General features: G+C 35.1%; 1 protein-coding gene across 1 annotated transcript; it reads right to left on the reverse strand.

Annotated features, from left to right (window-relative positions):
• Positions 1-12,154: 12,154 nt before the first annotated feature.
• On the reverse strand, positions 12,155-15,508 carry LOC133818082 (uncharacterized). Its single transcript, XM_062250778.1, has one exon. It carries the CDS (start codon positions 15,296-15,298, stop codon positions 12,611-12,613), a length of 2,688 nt encoding a protein of 895 aa, XP_062106762.1. The 5' UTR covers positions 15,299-15,508; the 3' UTR covers positions 12,155-12,610.
• Between the last annotated feature and the right edge of the window lie 9,617 nt (positions 15,509-25,125).

Here is a 25,125-nt window from a genome sequence, read left to right on the forward strand (position 1 = left end):
TCCGACATAAAGGCCATCGCCAAGCTGCACCTTGGGTTATTGGTCATTGCATAAAGAAAAAATATCAGACTGGATCAAATGCGTACATGGCAAACAACATAAGAGAAGACATTAAGAATGATTATGGCATTGAGTTGTCATATGGAAAAGTTTGGAGATGCCGAGAGAAGACTCTTTCTTATGTCAGAGGGACACTGGAAGCATCCTACCAGAAGTTACCATCGTACCTGTTCATGCTTCAACAGAAAAATCTCGGGACGTTGATAGATTTTGTCACTGAGGAAGATCGATTCAAATATTGCTTTTTCTCACTCGGAGTTAGTAGAAGAGAATTTCGTACATGTCGTCTTGTGTTATGTGTGGACGACACTTTTTTAAAGACAAAATACGGCGGGCAGATGTTATGTGCAGTCGCGCTGGATGCAAATAACCATCTATATCCAGTTGCATTTGGTATTGTAGATAGTGAGAATCATGATTCTTGGAAGTATTTCATGTCAAAGCTAAAGGAAGCGATTGGGGACGTTGAGGACCTGGTGTTTGTATCTGACAGGCATGCAAGTATTACATATGCCTTGGAAACTATTTTCCCCAATGCCTATCACGGTGCTTGCTACCACCACATTAGTGTTGGGTTTTATGCCCTTATAAAACCATGTCGGACATGTAGCACGATTTCATATTATCAATAAAAGTAGTAGAAATCATTTAGTTTGACAACTGTGTTGCTTGGTTGTTTTATTACATGATTATTGAAATAATACAAACATTTATAAAATCCTGAACATATGGATAGTTACAATTATAGTGACTAGGTCACAGTGGATTATAGTTGTAATTATATGTTCAAAAGAACGAGTCCTAAGATTAGATCAGTGCATTGGATTTTCACTGATTAGGCAATCTACGATATGATCTACTTACACATTCAGGGTGTGATGTCTTGTCCAAGGCATCGACCAAGTAGATAAGATCGGATGTATTTAGTTACATCGGACTAGGACCGATATTGATTATTGATTGATAAATAAGTATCGTTGTTATCAAATCTAATCAATGTCACAACGTTGACCATATATTAAGTCGATCTTAATTCTGAGTGATAATATTCTACTAATTATATTATTTAAATCTTTTGACTTGTTCGTTACCAGCTTACCCTACGGTCTAGCCCATACTTACATCTTGGAGATTTATTAGTGTAATTGAGTGGGAGTATTATTCATAGATACGAAATCTATAACTTCTGTATGAGAAGTGAAAAGATGATTTCCTTAATTGCTTTGTTCAAAAGGTTAAATGATTGAGATCTCATTTATGTGATTAAGTTCACGGAAATATCATTTATAAGGAACTTAGTGGGAGTTAAGGATAAAATACTGATGAGGGGTAAAACGGTAATTCGCACCCAGCTCGTTAGTAAGTCATCGATAGAGGATTGACTGATTGTAATGGTTATAACAATGGATAACGTATTTATGGTTTTGAAAATACGTTCTATGAATTCAAGAGTTCAATTCCGAGTCTATAGTGGAGTCACGAGGAATTAATAAGGTAGTGAAATTATTCGTAAATAAATTCACGGTAACTTGTTGGAGCTTGATTTCATGGATCCATGGTCCCTACATCACCTTTGAGTAAATCATCTAGAATGTCTCAATTAATTGATTTAATTATCAATTAGGATTTTTAAAAGTTGACTAGGTCAATTTTGGAAAATTTACAGAGATATGAGATTTAGAGAATAAAAGAGATTCTTTGGGTAAATTTATTAATATTGATAAATTGGTATCAATATAAATAAATAATATTAAATCAAGTTTCAAATTATAATTAGTTAATTTGAATAAGGATTTAATTAATTAATTAAAAATAAATAAATAAAAGGTTTTGAATTTAGGCCCAGTTAGGATTTAAATTCAAAACAAAGAGATTGGGCCCAAGTCCATTTATGGCAGCCCAATGCTTTTATTTTTGTTTATTATTTTTAATTAATTTAAATTTAAATAAATCCCATTAAGTTGCCTATATAAGGAATATGATATCTAGGGTTTTCAAAAGCAAGTCAGTCTCAGTTGATTTGGGTAAGTGAAAACCTAGACACTCTAATCATTTCTTAGCCACAATCTCTTCTTCTCTTCAAGATTTCTATCTCATGTGTTGAGAACCAGCCCACACTAGTTATAGGTTGATCAAAGGCTTGGTGAGGAAGACTGTGTTGCTGATCTTGTTCAATCTCTTGATAATACTCTGCTACAGAAAGGAATCAAGGGTTAGAGAGATTGAAGGATGGAGTTGTTCCAGTTCCGCTGCGTAATGTAAGTTTTTACTTTACTCTGTATTTGTATCAATTTCATAGGAGCATGTTATAGGAATTTGCATGTTTGTTTGATAATATGTAAATTGCATGAAAATAAATAAAGATCCTGCAATGAGTTTTTCCTACAATTAGTATGAATGTGGTTGCTAAATTCAAGACTGATCATTGCCATGTGTTGATGTATAATGCAGCATATGCTTTTAGGAAATCCGAGTTCCACGCTAACTTCAAAAAAATCAAATCAAAAGACCTAGCTATTGCTCAATACCTAGAAGGCATGGGTTTTGATAAGTGGTCCCGTGCTTACTTTCCTGGAAATAGGTATGTCATTGAGAATTGTATTTTAATTTATGAAATCTTCTAAATGTACATTACTATTAAATGTTAGTTTTCCTAGATACTAGGTATAATATAATGACAAGCAATTACGCTGAAAGTTTCAACAATAAGACCTGAGACGCTAGGAACTTTACGATAACTACATTCGTTGAATTTATTCGCTTCACATTGCAGTCCTGGTTCTGTGATAGGAGAGAAACTAGCGAGAAGACAACTACAACTCTTGCACCGACCTATGAGAAAATTTTTGTGGATATGGCTGAGAAAGCTCGATTCTTGATCCTTTATGCAACAGGGAGGCATGAGTTCCATGTGTTAGATGGTGAGCTGAATGGTGACGTCAACCTCCTAAATATGACATGCACATGTGGCGTGTTTCAGATTATTGGTATCCCATGTGCTCATGCACTATCTGGATCCCTTAAGCGAGGGGTGAACTTTTATTCACTGTGTTCATATTACTATAAAATTGAGACATGGAGGTCCTCTTACACAGAACCTATATATCCTACTGGTAACGAGGAAGAGTGGATTGTTCCACATGACATTATGACAATAAAAGTGAGAACACATGCGCTTTTAAAACCCGGTTAGTCGTCCAAAGAAAAAACAAGGTAGGCCTAAGAAGAAGCGTCATCCTTCCAATGGAGATAAATTGGTTGTACAACACAAGTGCAGCACTTGTGGAGGTCTATGTCATAATAGGGGAACTTGTAAAGTTCGTGTTTGAAATATATGGTATCAATGTTAAACTTTTTATTTGGGTACTAATGGTCCTTGTTAATCTTTTTATTTGTGTATTAGTGGAATTTGTTACTCTGTTTATTTGTGTATTAATGGACTTTGTTAATCTATTTATTTCTGTATTAATGGATTTTGTCAATCGAAATGACACTGTTTATATACATAACTAAGGAGAAATATACTATTGTGTGTCATTGAATAGCCATCGAAATGACATTTTTTATATACAAAACTAAGGAGAAATCAAAATAAATGTTCTAACATAAAGAAATCAAAATAAATGTTCTAACATCAAGGGTACACATTCTCATAAAAAATGTCGATGCATAATTTATCCCTGAAGTACTGAATGTGGTCCTCGATGGCATATGATAAGGGAATGTCTCCAAGAATAAACTCCAAGTGTTTGATGGCGAATACGCTGCAATCTCCGTTGAAACCAAGAAATCACATTTGTGAGTGTATTGAAAATTAAAGGATAACAGTGTTATGAAAATCTGAAGTTAGTACGTCTAAATACTTGGTTCTAGATTGTGGGACAATATCAGTGGACATGCGCTGCCAATCAAAGTTTGGAACGGTGATCTTCGGTCTAGCTATTTTCAACCTGGGGTGTCCTTTAAACATACCAGAAGTGTTGAGTAAAGATGGAAGCATCCTAGTCCAAAGCTCGATCAACTCAGACAACTTATTATGGCTAAAGTTGGAATGATCTGAGTCAAATACAGTGATCATCCAATCAGTGAAATTTATTTTGCCACCTTCAACTTCAAGAACCAAACAGGGGTCCCATCACAACATTCCAACTTCCTCGGTCTGCTGTTGTCAATCTCACCGAGTACCCATCGGTTAAAAGTTGTCAACATATCTTGATCCAACACCTTTAAAGGAAGGATCGTAACTGGGTCCTTGAACTTTGGTTTCTTGGCTGCTGGAGTATAGTCCTCGTACCTTACTGGTCTCTGTCTAGTGCGCTTACTTGTAACGGGAGCAATTAGTATCTAAGACCGTCAAAACATGTAAAAACTCATGGATTAGTCGTACCTAAGACCGTCTGCACTGGCTGAGAAGGTGTGGCTTCTCCAACAGGAGGCTCGTAACATGTGGGGAGAATGTCGTACTCTACATCCTTTGCTGGAGTAGGTGCAGGAGTAGGTATACCACCAAGTGTTGCCAGCTTCTCTAATATGACTTCTTGATTTTTAAGGACGATACCTAGAGTGGCCTTAACCTCATCCACTACACCTGATAGTCTGGCCATCTCACCCAACACAACCTCATAAGCCCCAGGAGCATGAGCAGAAGTAGGTTCTGCACTAGTATCTGGAGTAGTCTGTAATGCCCCAAATTTCCTAATAAGGTTTAGGACCTTGATTAGGAGGCCGAGAGGGCCATAATTGATTTATTATGCTATTAAAAGATAATATGCATGTGTTATGTGTATTAAATATGCATGTGAACCCATTTCTGATTAATTGGGTGATTTTCATATTTTGGCCATTTCGGGCATATTTGACATATATGTGATATGTATGTGTGGTGTATTATTATTATTGGTTATGCTAAGGTTACTCATCACGAGACGATCCTAGGAGGTATGCTAGTGGATTAGTCACAATGGGATTTATTCTTGACTCGGAGTGAGTCGAGGGGTATTTAGAGCATTACCGGGTTATTGGGTAATGGGAATAAGTATTTGATGATAAATTGGGAGTTTGTAAGATCAGGGGGAAATTCTGGAGGTTTTGACTATTTTGTCCCTGGGGTGTTTTCGGGACCCCGATCGTTAGGATTTGTTTGAGACTACTTAAGCTTGAAGAAACCTTTTAAGAAATAAAAAAGAACGTTCAGGAAGTTCTCTCTCCCTCAAAGTTCCATTTCCGTCTCCCGATCGCATTTTTGAAGGAAACTTGAGTTCTAGGTTTCAGATTCAAGCAAGGATTGAGGCATAGCGATCCTAGGAAAGATTAGAAGCTTATTAGCCAGAGGATTTAGTTGGAAAACAACTCAATCAGAGGTAATTCAAGTTTTAAGTTCTAAGTTTTAAAAGTTTTCAAGCTTGAATTGGACTTTGTGTTTTGATGAGTTTTTGATTGAATTGAAGCTTGGGTTTTATGGGTTTTGGATCATGGGGATGTTTGGATAGGATTTTGGAAGGTTTTAAAAGGTTAAAAACGGGGAAAAATGGCTGGTCCGAGGTTGGGTCGCGGCCCAGGCTTGAAGAAGCAGGTGGAGAGTTTTCAAAGGGTTGGGGGCCGCAGCGCATGGATAGGGGGCCGCGGTGCTGTTTATGGCCAAATTGATGTTTTGGTTAGGGGAACTCAAACCTTAGGCCTCGGGATTGTTCCTACTACCCGGTTTAGTGAAATTTGATGTCTCAGAGGCTAGGTCTTGGTTCCGGGATTGGTTTTAAAACTTGAACTCATTGGATCACCATTTGTGGTTGTGACTAGGTTATCACTAGGGGCTTGGAGTCAGGATCATGCTTGTGGCTCATTTATTGGTAACCTGTGCTTGGACCAAAGGTAAGAAAACTGCACCCCATATGTAACATGCATGACTATTCTTGATGCATGTTGGATGTTTAAATGTGAACATTGATAGCATATCAAATGCTTAGCAATCTTGCTCACTTGTGTATGATTATTATTGAGGCATGTCGGGTGATTAAATGCGATGCATATGATGCATGAGAAACATGTGTTTAGGGCATGCCATGAATGTTGAATATGAGACTGATCAGAGCTTGAGTCTCTATGTCTGTGCATGATCATAATTGTGCTAACAACTGTTAAGTAAGCATGTTGAATGCCCTACGTTTGGATATTTGACATATGATATATGCCTGGTAGCATTGCTTACTTATACGTGGCACTGACTCATTAGTAAGAATTGTCAATGGTGTCAGTATCAACTGTGAAGCTGTGACTCATTAGTCAAGTTTGGCAGTGGTACTGAGCACTGGTCACATGGTATTGACTCATAAGTCAAGAACAGACTTAGCGTGTTTAATGCAAGCAGATAAAATATTAGATCTAATCGACATCTGCATTGAATGACTCAAATGAACATTAATGCCGGACCGACCTCAAGTTCGATGAAAATTAAAAGCGCTTGTCTAGTCTAAGGGTTAGTTATTTAGAGCCAGAGCCAGAAAAGCTAAGGTGACCTACAAGTCACATGGCTAGGAGGGTATAGGACCTCCATAGTGTGACTCATTAGTCACCTATATAGAGTGAGACTCATCAGTCTCCTATACAGAGTGTGACTCATTAGTCACCTATACAGGGTATGACTCATTAGTCATCTATACAGAGCGTGACTCATTAGTCACCTATGCAGGGTGTGATTCATTAGTCACCCACTCCGAGATTGACTTACTAGTCATTTATTCAAGAAGCAGGTCCCCAGAGATTGACTCATTAGTCATCTATTCAGGTGCAGGACCCCATAATCATTTGTTTGCACCTGCTTGCATGCATGAGAAAGGCTATTATTGCTAGGCATGCACATTGTGATTTGATGACATGTTATTACTGTTTATGAGCATATTGAGTTTTCTTGCTGGGCTTCGGCTCACGGGTGCTACGTGGTGCAGGTAAAGGCAAAAGAAAGCTGGATCATCCTTGAGTTAGAGAGCTTAGGTGACGACGTGTACATATGCGGCTGCTCGACCCCCACGACCGAGGGTTGAAAGAGGAACTAGGGTTAAACCCTGTTTTGCCGCTTAGATCGGCTAGTTGTAAATATTTTCTTGTAATAGACCTTTAATTTATATTTTTGGGATCCCAATGTATACAGTAAACATTTTAGTGAAACGTTATATCTTAACCAAAATTTTTAATCTCTAAATTACTAATCATACTTAGTTACACGATTATGGCCAAATGACTTGATTAGCGAGTCGGCTATCTCAGCCACCGCAGCAGCCTCTGCCTCAAGATCGTAAGGTCTTCCATCCTCTGGTTCAGGATGGATCATATCCTGCAGCATCGCATACCTAGGAGCATCCCCTCTGTCCTCTGATATATGGCATCGAAGAAGTCTCGCTCGTTTGGTCGAGGCCTTAGGATAGAAATGCATGACAACTGTAATTGAAACAAAACAAGCAAATTAGAAACGACATAAGTTGATTAGTATAATTCAAAAGTTCTTGAATTATTTAAATTTAATATAACTTATATGTCTCCTCACAAGTACATCATTCAAATGCAAATGCTTCGGCTGGCCTGTGCTCTCCCACTGTAGCATCCTAAGGAACTTGAATCCACAGGGCTTGGCATATTCCTTCTATAAATCAAGAATCATCTCGTATGCCCAATATTGCAAGGCTGGTGGATACCCCTTGCAAGTGTACTTTGCCTCCACCTGAACACCCTTAGAAGACTCCACCTTAGTGATCTTCTTCGCCTTCTTACAAGGTATTGTAGCACCAATCGCTTTCATATCTCTATTGAATTGTTTCACAGTTGTATCGAATGAAAGGGATCCCCACGGATACTTCTCAAAATAATCTAAATCCTCGACCATCGACAATGAATCTCGCCAAATAGCATTGTCGTTCTCAGCGGCCAATAGTATCCCCTCCACAAAGTAAACCAAATCGAGCTTGTACAAATCATCAGGTACATCGCACATACTAAAAGCTCGTTCCAACATATTGAACCTAATGTCTTTCTCGAGTTCTACATTGAAATATGTATCAACTAGGCGGGAGGAAGTAAGGTGATGTTGAATGTCAACGGCAAGTGGTGGACAGGAGTAGCTCAGGCCAATGATAATGGCAAACTCATGCACCCCAAACTTACATAAGTTTGGGCCCATCAAGAAGTGCACCTCATCTCCACGCGGAGACTTGACCTTTTCGCAAAAGCAGTGTGTGCACCAATGCCCCCGAGAACAAAAAGGCAGGGGCTGTGAAGAATTGTTGAATCCCAAAGGAGGGTGTTTTAATATTTAAACTCGCAAGTGCACGAATCGTTTCGGAATATAATGTTCATGTAAGTACGAGGTCGAACCCATGGGAGTTGACTACCATCAAAAGAAACTATTTCAAACAAAGCAAGAATATTCTAACCTAGTTCCAAATATTTGATGAGATTTTGTTTTAGAAAAATAAAAGACAAGTAATAAAAAGATTTAAGATTAAATAGAAAAATGGTTTTCAAATGAGATATGTAAAATAAGATTAAGATTTTAGAATCCACAAAATGCAAGTTCAATAGTATTTATAAGTATATTGATTCCCAAGTTTTGATATAGTTGAAATAAATCACACTATATATTTTTTCACAATAAATTTTCTATTCAAGCACAAGTTACTCTTTCAAAAAGGTAGGATTTTTCTTCACTCATATAAGATATAATTTATAAGTATTAGTTGTGTTACAACCTAATGAAACTACAAAAAATCAAAGAGATTATGTTTAGACAAAATATGATATTTATGCTCTAAGAATTAGATGTGAACAATTTAATGAAAAACATTTAATCAAAGAATATTATATTTTTGCATAATGAAGAACTAAGTGTAATATGCTTTAACAATCAACACTAGATGAAAAATGCATATCTTTGATAGAAAAATCCATAAACAATGTTGTACAAATGGGAAATCAACATACAACAAAAAAAACTATCTAGTTACATTTTGCTTCATCATCATCTTAATAACCTTTGAAAAAGATTAGAAGCTCATAACTAGATTGAAATAAAAATTACAAAATAACATACTTGACATGCTCTTCAAAAGATGAAAATGGTAGAGAGAAAATAGTGAAAAATATGAAGTGTAGAAGATGTTAAAAAAAAGATGAAGAAGAGCCCTCAAATGGTCTTACAAGACTCTATTTATAGGCAAAATATGGAGATTAAATTAATCAAATTAAAATAAATAAATTGATTAATTTAATTGTGTTGGGAAGTGGTAGGATAAATAGAGTAAGTTTAAGAGTATTGGAAAGATGAAATGTTTGGTTGGGTAAAAGATTAGTGAAAAGCTAGGGTAAAAAAATGAATTAGGAATGTTTATTTAGGTAAGAAAAATAGGGAAGAGTGAATTGATATTTGAGTGAATAATATTGGGAAGAAAAAATATGATTTTTGGCATTTTGGTGGCTATTGGCAGCTTGGCTGTCTTGGCATGGGTGCAAATTGAGCCAGGCAGATTGCTGAAGGAATTTCGTGGGCCTGGGGAGTGAACTGAAGAGGGCCCAGGCGGCTGGAGTAAATTGGGCTTCGGCTGGGTGCTTGGGGCGTACGACAAGGTGCTGGCTGGTGATGAAGAGGCGTGAGACAGCTGAGTGTTGAGGAGAGCTGGGCTGTACGGCTGGAGAAGGTGATATATGCTGAGGAGCATGCGGCTGGGAGATTGGGTGTGATGCGTGAGGTGGCAGGAGGCAGCTTGGCTTGTGAAGGGCTGGTGGAGTGACAGCTGGCGTGGAGAGCATGTGGGCTTGGGCCTGAAGCTTCTGGGCTGTAGAAAAATGCCACTTTCCTTGCTTTTCCTTTACAGAAATGCCATTTTTTTCACCATTCTTCTTACTTTTCAAGAGCAAATAACATACAAAAAATTCCCTATAAAAAAAACATAAATTAAATTAAAACTAAATATTTTCAATAATGAAATATACAACAAAAGTTCAATGAAAATATTAATTAAAATTTAATTTACTTAAACACTGAAGCTCAAAATTGCATCTTTTTACTCCTAACTTAACAATATTAATTTTAAATAATTAAGCCATAACATTTTACAATAATATAACAATAAAAATACACAAAAATCTATAAAATTAAAATAAACTTAATAAATTCAAAATTACTTAAAAACTTAATAAATCAATTAAGAACTCAAGAACTAAGCAACAATTAACACATAAAAAGTGGTAAAATAACTCTATTTTGTAGAGTTATCAAGAATGGTCCAAAAACAGACTCATTCACCCTCCCCAAAAATCCATGCTCCTCAAATCTTTTCTTCAATTTTGTTAACCTCCCAGAACCCCTATAGGTCATACGACCGACATAATGATCCTCTATAGTTATCTCAAGCGGTGGGATACGTTTGGGTGGCATCTGCAAAATATCCAAAAAAAAGAGAATTAGTTGAATTTACAAAAAATACTCAGTCTGTTGTTGTCATCGATGTTCCATCGAAATGCTATCGATATACCATCGAATTCCATCGAAATGACATCGATATACCATCGAAATGCCATCGATATACCATCGAAATGCCATCGAAATGCCATCGATATACCATCGATGGTCTATCGATATACAACTGACTAAGCCACCCTCGAATCAACATCGAAATACTATCGATATACCATCGAAATTGATTTTACAAATAAACAAACAAACTATCGATGTGCCATCGAAATGGAATCGAAATACTATCGATATACCATCGAAATAGCATCGATGGAGCATCGAATAAATATATAAAGCCATCGACATCGCATCGACATAGCATCGAATAAACATCGATGCATCACCATCAAATTAATGTGCTCGAACAACCATCGAAATGGCATCGAAATAACATTGATGGAGCATTGAATAAACATATAAAAGCCATCGACATCGCATCGACATAACATCGAATAAGCATCGATGCATCAACATCAAATTAATGTGCTCGAACAACCATCGAAATGGCATCGATGGAGCATCGAATAAAAACATATAAAAGCCATCGACATCGCATCGACATAGCATCAAAATTTCATCGATTTTTATAAAAAAAAATGAAAACCATGCAAGCATCGAAATGACATCGATATACCATCGATTGCACATCGATGGACTATCGCCTTCATTTACTGGTCCATCGAAATACTATCGATGGAGCATCGATTGCGCATCGATGAACAACTTTTCAATAATTTAAAAATCTGCACATGCACTGTATGTCATCGAATTACCATCGATGAAGCATCGAAATGGCATCGATGTGGAATCGAATGAACATCGACCCACAAAATATGTGCAGAATTTAAACATAATCTTCCAAAATGATACACATAGAATCAAACCCATTTTAAGCTACATTTTTGCAAAATAAAGATTAAAAATCAAACCTATTTCATCGATTTTATACATTACGATTCAAATTTTTTTTTAAAAAATCCACAAAAACTAACTTACCGTTGTCGGCGATGGAGAAGAAAGTGGCTACGGTGGTTGTGAGGAGAGAGAGCTTCGCCTGAGAGAGATGGTGAGAATATGAGGGGTGTGCTCGGTTGAGAGAAAATTCTACTGAGAGAAATGAGAGAGTTTGGTTGGGAAGAGAGTGTTTAATGCTAGGGGTGTTTTTGTCAAAAAAAATTAGAAATGGCATATGTTTGGGGAGTAAGTTATAATTTTAAAAAAGTTAAGTATGTTATAGAACATATAGTGTAAAATTTCCCTTGCTTAATTTCATGTTAACTCTCACTTCCTTTCTCCGCCATCTATCTCCCTACTACTATATATGGCCCATTGGGATTTGAACAGCTCCATTTCTTTCATTCCCTGCAAATGAAGCTAAGCCCCTCTCTTCTTTTTTTTCTTTTAAAGGCAAGGATATTTTTTTAGTGTTTTTTACATCAATGAACATTTCCCAAGAAGCTTTATGAGCTTATTTTGTATGATGAATGAAACTGGCTACATCTAACTTAATGGGCTCAATTGAGTTCTCATGTTTAGTCTCACTCTAAACAATTATGTTGAGTTTATATCAGCGCATTGGAGGATGTTGTTGAGGAGTAGAAAAAAAAGCGTGTTTGATAGAGTCCAACAGTGGACATATATTAATACAACTAAATGCGCCATGAACTACAGTAATGTAAGCAAATAAATCATTGCCTTTCGAGTATTTCTTACATGTATGCATAAATAACATATAACCAAGTAAATTGTTGTACTTTAGGATGGTGAGATGAAAAAGAATCATCATCCTTAGGAGAGACGAAAAGATGCATGCTATGCATGATGTTGCAGCTGATCTTAGGCAGAGATGATATTTGATTGATGAAGCTTCCATCTCATGTTGTCCGGACTCTTAAGATACATTTGATTGATGAAGTTATCATGACATGACATGCATTAGAGAAGGTTGCACATTTGCATCGACCAAAAATAATCCAACTTTAATAATAGGCTGTGTAACCTTGGTGAATATGCTAGTCTCTGTCGACGAGTCAGTAAGATCTAATGAGCTCGTTACCTAGCACATTCAATCTGCAAGGTCAGATCCTTGATTCCGGCTTCACGTAGTATGTCTGACACCTCCGTCTTTGCAGAAGCCTTGACTGTTTCGGCTGAGACATGAAGGCGGAGAGTTCCAACCACATCACTGTTTGTGAAACTCCATACATGCAAGTTCTGAATGCCACGCACGCCCTTCATCCTCCTAACCTTAGCTAAGGCTTTTCTCAAATCCTCCTCATGCACCCTAGGGACTCTTTGGAGTAAAACTTCTGCAGAATTTCTGAGTAATGGGATAACTGAAGATACAATTAAGACTGATATAAATATAGAGCAGGCAGGATCAGCAACAAGCCATCCTTTGTACTTAATTAAGAGGGTTGATATAACAACTCCAACACTTCCCAAGGTGTCTGCCAGAACATGCAAGAATATGCCCTCCATGTTGTGGTCGATGTGGCGATGACGATCCTTATGCGATTGTTCTCCATTGGAGATAAGGTCATGAAGATCATGCTGATTGCTGTCTCCATGGTCATGGCCGTGGTTGTCATGGTGATCGTGACCATGGCAATGGTGCTCATGTTGATGGTGCTGGTGACTTTTGTTGCTCCTCGAGTGGTCATGTTGGCATGAATGACCAGGGTGATGATCATGATCGTGATTGTGGGTATGGGCATCTGCATGACCATGGCAGTGGTCATGGTCATGATCATGTGCATGGTTATCATGACAGTGACCATGGCCGTGATGGCCATGTTGATGGTGATCATGACACTTGTTAATCCCAGTCTGGTTATTATCTTTAGAGCTGACAGAGTTCATGTGATGACTATGTCCATGAATTTCATCACTGTGCGGTTCATGGCTTTCGTGAGAAACACAGATGCTCTCCTCATGCTTTTCACACCCTTTGTGATCATGACCAACAAGATCGTGCGAATGTTCGTGACTGTGGGAGTGGGAATGTGAGCATGATCCACCATGTGCATGATGATGCTCCTCATGAAAGAAGACTAATCCAACCATGTTAACCAGAAGCCCTCCAATTGAAACAGTTAATAGACTTTTAGTTGATATCTCTTGGGGATCCAATATCCTTTCAAAAGACTCCAACACTATAAGTGATCCAACCAAAACCAGAAAAATCGCATTAACATATCCTGAAAGAACCTCAAATCTCCCACGACCATAATTAAACTGATTATTAGCAGGCAATCTTGATATGTACGAAGCATATAGTCCAATGGCAAGAGCTGCACAATCAAACAACATGTGACACGCATCTGATATCAACCCCAGACTGTTGCTCATGAACCCAGCAACAAATTCCACAACCATGTATCCAGTGTTGATCATCAGGAAAAGTGCAATTTTTCTTGATTTCCTTTCACTCAAAATGTGCCGAATAGGCTTCATAATAAGCTCAATGAACGATTCAGGAGACTCCAATCCCAATTCAAGATGATTTGAATAAAAAGGATCCAACTCCCGAACAGCTATATACAGCAGTAGACCGCAGAGCAATAGTCCCCAAAGTGATAGCTCCGGAAAATAAAACAACTCCAAAACAAGAGTACAAACAAAGGTGACCACAAACTCCTTGCGAAAATCCTTAGAACTCACTAACTTCTCATCACTAAAGTTCTCAGTCAACAAGACCCCAAAAACAACCGTGTTTGCCAGAGGCCAAACCAAATTTCCAAAGGAAAAGCCATCTCCCTCAGCTTCAAACATGAGCATACTAATAACAGCAGGAAAGAAAAGCACAACCGTTGTGAAAAACAACGAAATTAATCGCACCCGTTTTCTGCCCAGCTGCCTAATACTTCCCCAGTTCATTGAAACACGTTCATAACATCCCAAAAATCCAGAAAGAAACGGGAGCAACATTGGCCAAATTCTCAGACAAGTGTCTCTTGGAAACACAGAAAATCCCAACTTATCAACGAACTTGGCCGAAAAAGGAAAGCATTCAATGCGATCCCAACTCAGAGATAACAAAAACAACCCAAGAAACAGAGCTAGAAATCCACGAACCTTGGAGGATAGATTTTGATCACCCATGTTTAGATTCCGTCCCTCGCCGACGAAACGCGCCGCCATGTTTCCACACAACTCGGCGAGAATCATTGCGGCAGTGCCACAGTACCGAAGTGCTTGGAATCGAAGTAGAAAGACCACGGCGAGGAGAATCGATCTGGCGACTAAAATTCTATGCTCGGATAGAGAAAGCAAGGTGAGAGAAAAGACGGGTTGGCTTTGCTTTTGGTGAAAAGGGTCTCTCGTAGAGGAAGAAGAGGAGGACGAGAACGATGTGAACACAGAGAAAACATAAGTGAGAAGAAACGAGAGAAGGGAGACCAGAAACGAGAAAGGGAATAAAGAAAAAGAAGGAGAGGAGCGAAGGAAAGGGAGGAGTGAATAAAGAGACCGGAGAGAGAAGAGGAGGAGGAACAGAAAGGATAGCGAAGACTTGTTGTTGTTATTGTAGTTTGAAGATTTCGAGCTTAGGGACGAAAGACGGTGTTTTGATGGAGTAGCTAAAGTAGTCGGGGTTGAAGATGCGAAAGCAAAAACAGGGTACGGCCGAGAAGTGGTAGGGGTAGTGACAAAGGTAGTGGGGGCAGCTGCGACGGCGCGTGAAGGCACTTTAAGCCGGTGAGGACGGTGTTGTTGAAGATGGTGATGGTGATCCGCCATGGTTGAGTAAATGAGTGATCTTTCAGGTCAGACAAAGGAGTTCATAAGCATTGGTTTGGAAAACCTAATTGAGATCTATGAAGAAATAAGTATTGACTGTCGAGAGAATGGGGACCCGACGGAGAGCTGGGGGTCCGGCGTAGACTCGTAGCCCGGCAAAGGGGACTATGCGACTTGTCCTTTTCTGATTTTTAGGTCATTCGGAGATGAGATGAGACAGATGAGGCCGTTAGAGCCCAAATATTCATTCAACGCAATTAATTAGGGCTTACCGTCTTTTAATTGAGAGTCCTAATCTCAATCTAGAATAACATGGGCCTTCTCGACATTGGATGGGCCTTTGGGCTTGTTGGACTCAGATACAGACATTCTGAACTGAGTGGGTGATTTTGTTTTTTTTTGTTTTCATTTTAATTACAGTTTTACCATTATTTATTTTTAATTACAAATATAACGTTTTTCTATACCATTTTTTAAACTTAATATAACTTGATCCATTCTCTCTCTCTTCTTCTATTCTATCCTCACTATCACCAACCATCAGAGCATCCATTCCGTACACACATCGGACCACTAGGAAGGGTGGCCGCTGACGAAGCTTCGGCTAAAGTTTCGCCGTCATCGATTGCCGGAAGCCACGTCAAAGATAGTGTCAGTGACATTTTGATTGCATTTTCTAGGCAACTCTGACCACCCCCGAGTCTTGGGGTGGTATTGTTGGAACAAGCTCTTCGAGAGGAACACAACCCAACCCAACCATTCACTTCGGCTATATGTCGACTTTTTTTCCGGAGAGTTTGTGGGTATGCCATATCATTGGTTGTTTGGCTTAAGAGTGGCACCATCATGACCTACTCTTGAAGGTGTAATTTTGGTATATGACAAGCATGAGTTTCTTGACGTCGCCAAAAAAGATGATGGGGATGGGGTAGTTTTTGTGTTGTGTTTGAAAAGTAACGTTTAAGTTTCTTTTCAGCTTTGTTTATATAAAAAAACTTAAATGTTTCTTAATAATTGGAATAAGTAATTTATGAATTGTATTTAAAAAGTAACTATGTAGTTGCTTTTTAATTTGATTAAACAAAACTTAATAATAAAGGACTGAAATGTGTATTTTTTATTATTATTCGAAAGTAACTTTTAAGTTTCTTTTTTGTTTGATTAATAAAAAAACACTATTACTCTCATGTAAATTATATTAGTGACTAAAAAGTGAATTAAAACTTTTCAATAAAAAAGTTATTGTATAGTATACTAAAAGTAATTTTTAATAATAAGCTATATAGTAATTTGTTATACTTTATTGCAACTCATTAGTTTCTAAAAAGTGACTAGTCGGCAATGTAAAAGTATCTTATTAGCATTACTAATCGGTGTCTTAAGATAATAATAAATAAGTTTTAGAGGTAACCAAAATGTATATTAAATAATATGCTCTAAAAATAAAATTTTCAAGAAAAAGTAACCAATTGGTAACTTATTAGCATTTTAAGTAACCAAATGTTACTTTTTAAAACCTAGCAAAACGGGATTTCAGGAAAGTTTCAAATTTATATATATTACTTTTATAATTCGTTATTTTTTGATGATGTGGCAAGACATTTTTTGTAAATAAAAATTTGTAGGTGATTTTTGTAATTATTTTATATTATATGTTGATAATTGTAAAGATCCCAATTATGTGAGATATGGATTTTTTTTTACTTTATTTTCATAAATATGGTTTTTTTATATATATATTATAAGGTTTTTCTTAATTTATGGTTTTTTTAATTTAATCTAATTGTATGGAAAAATATTTCCATAAGTTTAAAGTTTTTTGAAATAAAGCCATATTTTCAGTCGGTTCAAACTCCAGTTATTATGAAGTGTACCAAGGGATTTTTGCGACATGCTCTGAAATTGCTGGCGACGCAACGAGAAGAGGAAAAGTCTTCTTGTGTTGGTCGATTTCAATATTGTAAGTTTTTTGGCTAACGGTGGATCTCTTTGCTCGAGTACAATATTTACAACAAATAAGTTCTCTCTTTTATTGTATTTCATTTTATTGCAATGATAAAATTTAGTTTTTTAGTTTTTAGTTTATTATTTTATTATTTTTTAATGTAGTGTTTGTTTGTTCTTTTGTTTTGTAGGTTGCTTTACAGTTATACAAGCTGAATATGTGGCACTGGATTTGAGTTTTTCTTTTGATCTTTTTTTGTACATATCGAGACGGATTATTTGACAGTTGAAACTGCTTTCTCTAAGTAGTCATTCTTTTTCAATGACTTAGGATTTTTGTTAGAAGATATAGTATATTTGTTGTCCAATTTTCCAAGAGTATCCTTAATTCATGGTTGTCGTACATTTCATTAGGTTGTTTATGGATTGACAGTGCATACTCTTTGGGTGGATGATAAAATTGTTTAGCTAGAAAAATTCTCTTTTTTAGCGATTTAGATTTATACGTTGTATGAAAATATGATATTTTCTCAATGAATTAATTTCATTGCTAAAAAAAAAATTTGCGTGTTTTTTTGTGTGTATTATTGTCATTATATTCTATTTTAAAATAATTTTTTTTTGTAATGTGTATGTATTTTTTAAATATTGTTTGAATTGTCTATAAATTTTATATATACACCTGCAAAGCTTATAATGAAGATGTATTTTTTTGGATTTCATTTTGAAAAAAAAAACTATCCATTTTTTTCTTATGTGCTTTTCTTTTCAACTCGTGGGAAAAAAATCTATATATATATATATGTTAGTTTGGATGAAATATTACACATTCATCAATTTTAAAATGATTTAGTTACAATTGTATCATCTGAAACATCAAAGGTATATACAAACACAAATAAGCACCTCTTTCATGTTTTTTGGTCCCCACTTTTCAAATACAAAATGCCCTACAAAATAAGAGGCCAACATATTTTGGATTAAAATCTTACTATTTATATCCATCATATCCATCTAAAATAGCATGTTCACATTTCTTTTTGGTTATGATATAGATTGCATGTTATTTTTTATTATTGTATTTGTTAGGCTTGTAATTGTTTCAAGTTACAATTCTGCACGTGTTCAAAAAATATTAAGTTCCCTAGTATTGTTATCTTTGTTACTTATAAATTATAAAATACAAAGTTACTTATTTAAAAAAAGAAAGTATCAAGTTATGTATTGTTGTTATTTTTACTATACTTGTAATTGCTCTAGGTTATTTTTATCGTGTCCAAAAAGTAATAAGTTATTTTTTGTTGTTATCTTTGTTACTTTTATAGATTATAAAGTATCCAATACATTTTGGTGTTGTATTTGTTATGCTGGTACTTGTTTCATGTTAATTTTAATAATTGCAATTGTTATATTTGTTATTTTTATCTATTGCAAAAGAATTGTGTTAATTATTGTTGTTGTTGACCTATTGTGTTAATTATTGTTGTTGTTGACTTTCTTACTTTGATCGATCGTAAAATACCAAGTTACTTATTTTATTTTTACTTTTGTTTTCTTATATTAGAGTAACTTGGTACCCTAAATTATGTGGTCCACTCATTTTATTTATTTGTTATAGTATTGGGTTACTTTTAATAGTCTAGTTACACTACTACAAAAAATGATTTTCTTTGCGATTTTTTTTTCTTAATACATTGCGGTTTTTGGAAGCACCAAGAACCGCAGTATTTATGACCGTAGAGAAAAGTAATAACAAAATCACAGAGAAAAGTAGTCTTTTTCTCTGCGGCTTCGTTAACAAAACCGCAGAGAAAGATATTTCTTTGCGGTTTTGTTAACTAATTAAACAACGGAGAAATGTGTGTGTGTGTGTTTTTTTTTAATTTTTGGACGTGCCTCTTTATATTTTCAATTCCGTTTATATTACCTAATTTTATTAATTATTATTATATACCTAAATTTTATATAATAATATAAAATATCTAATTTGATAAATTATTATCTAATTAAAAGATAACATATTATTATATACATTCACATATCATACAAGTAGTTTGTCTATACATAATAAGAACATACAAATATCATTTAACATATAAGTCAAGTTAGCAAGTTACATACATATGAAAAATTAGTTTTCATAAATAAATGACATTAATCTTGCTAACCAATTGATTTGTAGTAGAAGTAGATCATCTTTGATATTGTATTCATTTTTGTCAAACTACTGCAAAATTAAAAAGTTAATATAGATTATATGATTAAATACTATATCTAGTTTTTCTTAAGCAAAAAAGAGTATAAAATATAACATACTTTCTTCTTGATAACTTCTGCTGGATTCAGTGCATTTACAAGATCATAAATGTATCTTAGTACATAATAACCGCATTCATGACTTTCAGACTGTTTTGGACAAGAACCTCTCAACAATTTTGTAAATGTGCCAATGTATTCATTTTTCGAACATTGTGCTTATGCTCTACAAAAATTAAAATGAATTAAATACATATTATACTCTAACTCTTAAAAATTAACGATACATATATTAAAGTTGAAAAACTTACTTTTCCATAACCTCCTTAATTATTGGTGGAGATTTATGATTTTTCAAAGGGTCCAAAATTATGGTAATCCTCTGCATCATCACGAGCACCAACATCCAATGTCGAGTAAAACAATAATACATTATAATTATTATAAGATTAAAATCTAATAACCATAGTAGTGATAATATTTAAGTAGTTCCTTCTTACTCAACAATCCAAGAAATAAAATATATTTGGCTTCGGCTATCTATCTATAGTCATCATCCATTTGGCTATAAGATCCACCGTATTATTTTTGTATTATTTTTACTTTCATTATTACTAATGGAAAGATGTTTGGTGTCAAAAAATTTGTATAGCTATCGTGAATTTGGGTGCATGCTTTCCTAAATGCATCTGCAGAATCAATCTTGCATATTACATTTTCAATTAATAAATTAATATCATAAAAACAATTGGGCAGAGTTTCCTCTGTTTCTATAGCATATCCAAAATTATTAGTGCCTATAAATTAAATTCAAACAAAACATGCAACAAACAACATGCATGTTTTCAACCATAAGCCACCGCAACACACACAAAATTCGCACAACCTACTTCACTAAGACACACATCTCAACCTTCTGTTATCTCCGCAACACACAATTTAATCTTAGAACCTACTTCACTACGGATGAATATCTAATATATTCAAACTCCTGTAATAGTTTGTTATGACATAACAAATTGAGTTCAATTTGAATTGATACATACCTCATACCAAACAGCATAGCTGATGATCCAATATTATCCATGGAGGCTGCTTGATAAATGTCTTCTGATGTGATGAAGATAGCCTCGTGATCTTCTATAAACTCCAGGTTAACAGGAACTTGTACAACTCCATCTATTCATTTAATGGAATAGTACTCCTTCACTATAAATTTTAGACTAACGTCAATTTTGTCCCATTGGTCATCAATTAACCAAATTGAGGGTTCTGATTGAGCTATTTTAGCGGGGACAACTACGTGAGATCCAGCTGATGATAAATATGGGCTTTGTGATAGGGATTTGCATTTAGATGTTGATGTGCCCTACATAATATCATTTAACATATTAATGTAGTGTACCCTTGTAAAAATAAAATTTAAACATCTGAGCAAATAATTTTATACCTGACAAGTCACTATTAAATTTTTTGGCCAAGGCAGGAATGTGTCTCGTGCGTCCCCAACATATCGTATGTTACCAATGGGAATAGGGATCTCAACTTCTTCTTGTAAGACATCTATAAGCCAAACCCTAACAACTGAATCATCAAGTATAACTCCATGGATGTTAATTTGACTACCCATGTTTGGTACAATGATAACACCCTTAGCCACTACATTGTCAATATTGTCGGAACACAATTGCACTTCATAGCTCAGCATTGGTGGAGACTCATAAATTGATAGGTCATCCTCATCAAAGGGATTCGCTGTGGTTTGGTGGAAATGTTGATAGAATTCACCAATAGGATAGTCTTTGGTTTGTGGGACATGTGAATATACTTGATGAAAATGATCATCTACGTAGGAGGCAGGTTGATAGATTTCATCATTTGGATTCTCTTAGCATTGCCTTTCGTTATCGTTTGGATTCTCATAATATTGTCCTTCATCATTTGGATTCTCACAGTATTGTCCTTCATCACAGTATTCCCACTCATTGTTTTCCTCATTGTATTCCTCATTTTGATCTAATTCCTCTTCTGTTGTAGATTTATGTCTTTTTAGCTCTTCAATCTTAGCTTTTAGCGGAGCAATCTCCTCTTTTGCAGTCATTTTCTTCGGGTTTTTTCCAAACATGTTGGACACAGTCACAGTGAACCTACAAAATAATCAACCAAGTCAATCAATAAATCAAGCTAAATAATTCTTAAAAGAAAACAACTATTATAAAGTATCATACCCGCCAGATCAAACACAACTTGGGTGTTCCAGTGTCCCTAATGCTTGAGTCAAGATGTCATCTCGACCCTGAGCTGTAATTTCACCACAACTCAATTTTTCTTTGACCTCTTCCTACTCAAGATATTGTTTGATCAAATTAGTTTATATAAATAAAACAAATATGTTAATTATGAAAGCGTAGAAAACTTACCATCTTATTTGCAATCTGTCGGTCCAACTCTGTCACGAGAACTTTATATTTTTTTCACGCAATCTAAGACAAACTTGATACCTCTCCAGATTTTGAATATTTCGTTCTGTTTTCTACAACGTACAAGATAATTATAGTTATATGTTGCGATAATATCAACCATTATTTAAACTTTAATATCAATTATACTTACCAAATCTTCTCTTATATTAGCCATTCCTCTACGAGATGTTTGATGCCTTGACTTCATTTGTAATGCACATGCTTTTTGTTCTTGATGCATTTTTTGAAACTCTAGACTTAGATGGCTAGCTACAAATTTTAACCATTCTCTTTCATCAAGTATATCGCTATACTTCTTCGGGGGAAATTTGAGTTCTTCCATCATACCCATTTTAGCCAAATGTTTGATGTACTCGGTAGTGAGTTCACTTTTAAAATCCCTCATTATATGACCAACTTTTTTCAAAATCTCACGTTTGAAGGTTTGATGAATGCTGTGACCACCTCGAGAATATAAACAAGAAAAATAATTATTAAATTTGGATATCACACAGAAATAAATAAATATCATAATGATAATTTCTTACAATGACATCCTCCCATAGACTGTCTTTCAGATCTTGTGGGACCTTCCTCCAATCACCTGAGTTGATAGAAATCGTGGCTCGTACTCTAGATCCAAGATATGATATCATATTTGTATACACATCACCTATTGGTTGTCCCAAATCATTTTTTTTATTCCTTTGGCTTTTTGTTGGGTCATGTAACTCGTTCTTGTTTTACCACGACCCTGATGTTGCTCATTATCCACTCATTTTATTTATTTGTTATAGTATCGAGTTACTTTTAATAGTCTAGTTTTATTAAATAAATATAGAAACTACAATTACTTGGTACAAAAATATTTCAAAAATTATGTGGGCGTCAAGATATACATAACTGATTAAACATAAAAAACACAAATCAGAACCCAAAATAACTTGCAAAAAACAAAGTTTTATTCCATTTCTTTGTTTGGGGTAATGGAATGGAAATGAATCAATTTTCATTTCATTCATTTTTTTGGTTGCATTTTAGAGTATTGGAATGTCATTCCAATTGAATGGTTTTTCCACCATTTTGGTGAAATGACTATTCCATTTGAAAATAGGAGGAAAGATCATTCCAATGCAAGCTTGAAAAAAATTTAATAATTTTTTTTATCAAATTTTTTTATTCATATTAATTTTTATTCCATTTCATTTCTATTTCTTTTCCCACTCGTATTCCCATTCTTCCATTTTCATTCATTCTAACCAAACGACACCTAAGATCTAACCAAACTAGCAAATGGTGAAGGTATTGAATACAGTTTCAGATGTGCCATATACAACAATGCAACAACATCATGCAAAAGCATTCTATATCTGCAACGGGATTATGCTTGCTTGCTTGGCCATTAGCATAAAAAATGGTAATTTCCAATAAAAATAATGATGAGAATATACAAGAAAGATATAATCACGCAAACTATATGCTATTCTGGTCAAAGAATATGCTATATGCTGTAGGTATTCCAAATCACAATACTAGTGACATTCCGTCAATTGATCAAAGTATAAGCTATTCTGGTCTTCTTCTTACTCCAAAAATGTTTGTTTCATAAAGAGTCCAGAGAGAGAGAATATTACTGTTAGTTAAGAGAGTTTCCATTAGTGTTGTAGTGGTTTGTTTAACATACATTATTTTGTAATAAAAAAGCACTACAACTCGAGCATAAAAAATATTGCAAAGTTGTGGTGCTTTGTAAATCAACCCATCCAAAAACATGATAAGTGAACATTGGTGTAACTTTCTCAGGTCCATCTCTCTTCGACTTACGGAAAACAAAGAGGTTGAGCTCCATGACTTCACTCCACATGAATTCTATGCCAGTTATTTTCTTATGAACTAAACAAGTTACCGTCATCAACACTTAGTTTAAAATGATGAATTGGTAAATTTTCTTCAAAAAACTTTAAATATATCTTTTTATGTCTCTAAATATTCACAAAACCAAACAAAAGATAGAAAATGTAACACATAACTTCTTGAGATGTTAATTAACCCATACAATAAATAATTTTAAAATAAAACATATTTTATTATAAAGAAATCAAACATGAATAAAAACCTAAACATTTAAAAAGGAAAAAAACTCTGAAGTTTCATAAATACTGTTTAAACAAATTAAATCAATCATTTGACTCCATAACGAGACTCAAAACATCATTCAAAATCAGAATAAAACATATCTTAAAACTGAACATAATCATTAAAACTTCCAAGTAGGCCCGATCCCTAATGGTCGTGATATCCATGGCATGTACGCCCTCCGCCGAAACTCTCAAATTCATTGCCCTATAACCACTTCCTTGCCTTTACCTGTAACATAGAGTACCCATGAGCCAATGCCCAACAAGAAGAGTTGTGTTGGACACAACCCCCTTAAATCTTACCCAAGAACATAACTCAATTCAAAACAACATAGATAATTAAATCATAAATATAACATTAAACAGCAGGTCACATCCATGGTAAAATATACATAGAGCATTAAAGCACATAAGAACATAAGCATGCATTTCCAACATATCACAAGCATGCTAAGTTGTAACGTAGACATGCATTTAAGAGCATAAACATGTCAAGCAAAATATCATACATACATGTACCAACATAATTAACATTTAATGTAAACTGCTTAAAATATGTAACATTCACTAGCATAACCATATATCAAACACAGGTAAATAAACATATAAATTCTACCATCAAGAGTACGTCAAGCGTATACCCTGTGTGCATGTGTCCACTCTTCTTACCTTAAGTCAAAGCAGCAACAATAATTCGGTTCCCTTCAAGTATCCTTATCGAGCCCTAGTCACAACATAGAAATATTTACTTAAAAAAAAACTTATAACTTAACCCAATATCATGAAACTATTGGGAAACTTATACATGATCTTTATTTATTTTCATGTAGATCTAATATTAAACAAGTCAATATGAGACAACCTAGAATATGTTTCTAAAATTGAATTTAAAGAGAAATAATGATAAGAATACTTACATTATACGCAGTGGAATGAATGAGTCCTTCCTCCAGTTTCTCTAACCTTTGTATCATTTCTGTCGCTGAGTATTACCAAGAAACTGAACCGATCTTCAATTTTCTTCACA

This window comes from Humulus lupulus, chromosome 2, assembly GCF_963169125.1.
Source record: "Humulus lupulus chromosome 2, drHumLupu1.1, whole genome shotgun sequence".
Classification (NCBI taxonomy): domain Eukaryota; kingdom Viridiplantae; phylum Streptophyta; class Magnoliopsida; order Rosales; family Cannabaceae; genus Humulus; species Humulus lupulus.

Bases quoted from the DNA above. Each gene is read 5' to 3' on its own strand.
- LOC133818082 (XM_062250778.1), bottom strand. From the start codon at position 15,298: ATGGCGGATCACCATCACCATCTTCAACAACACCGTCCTCACCGGCTT.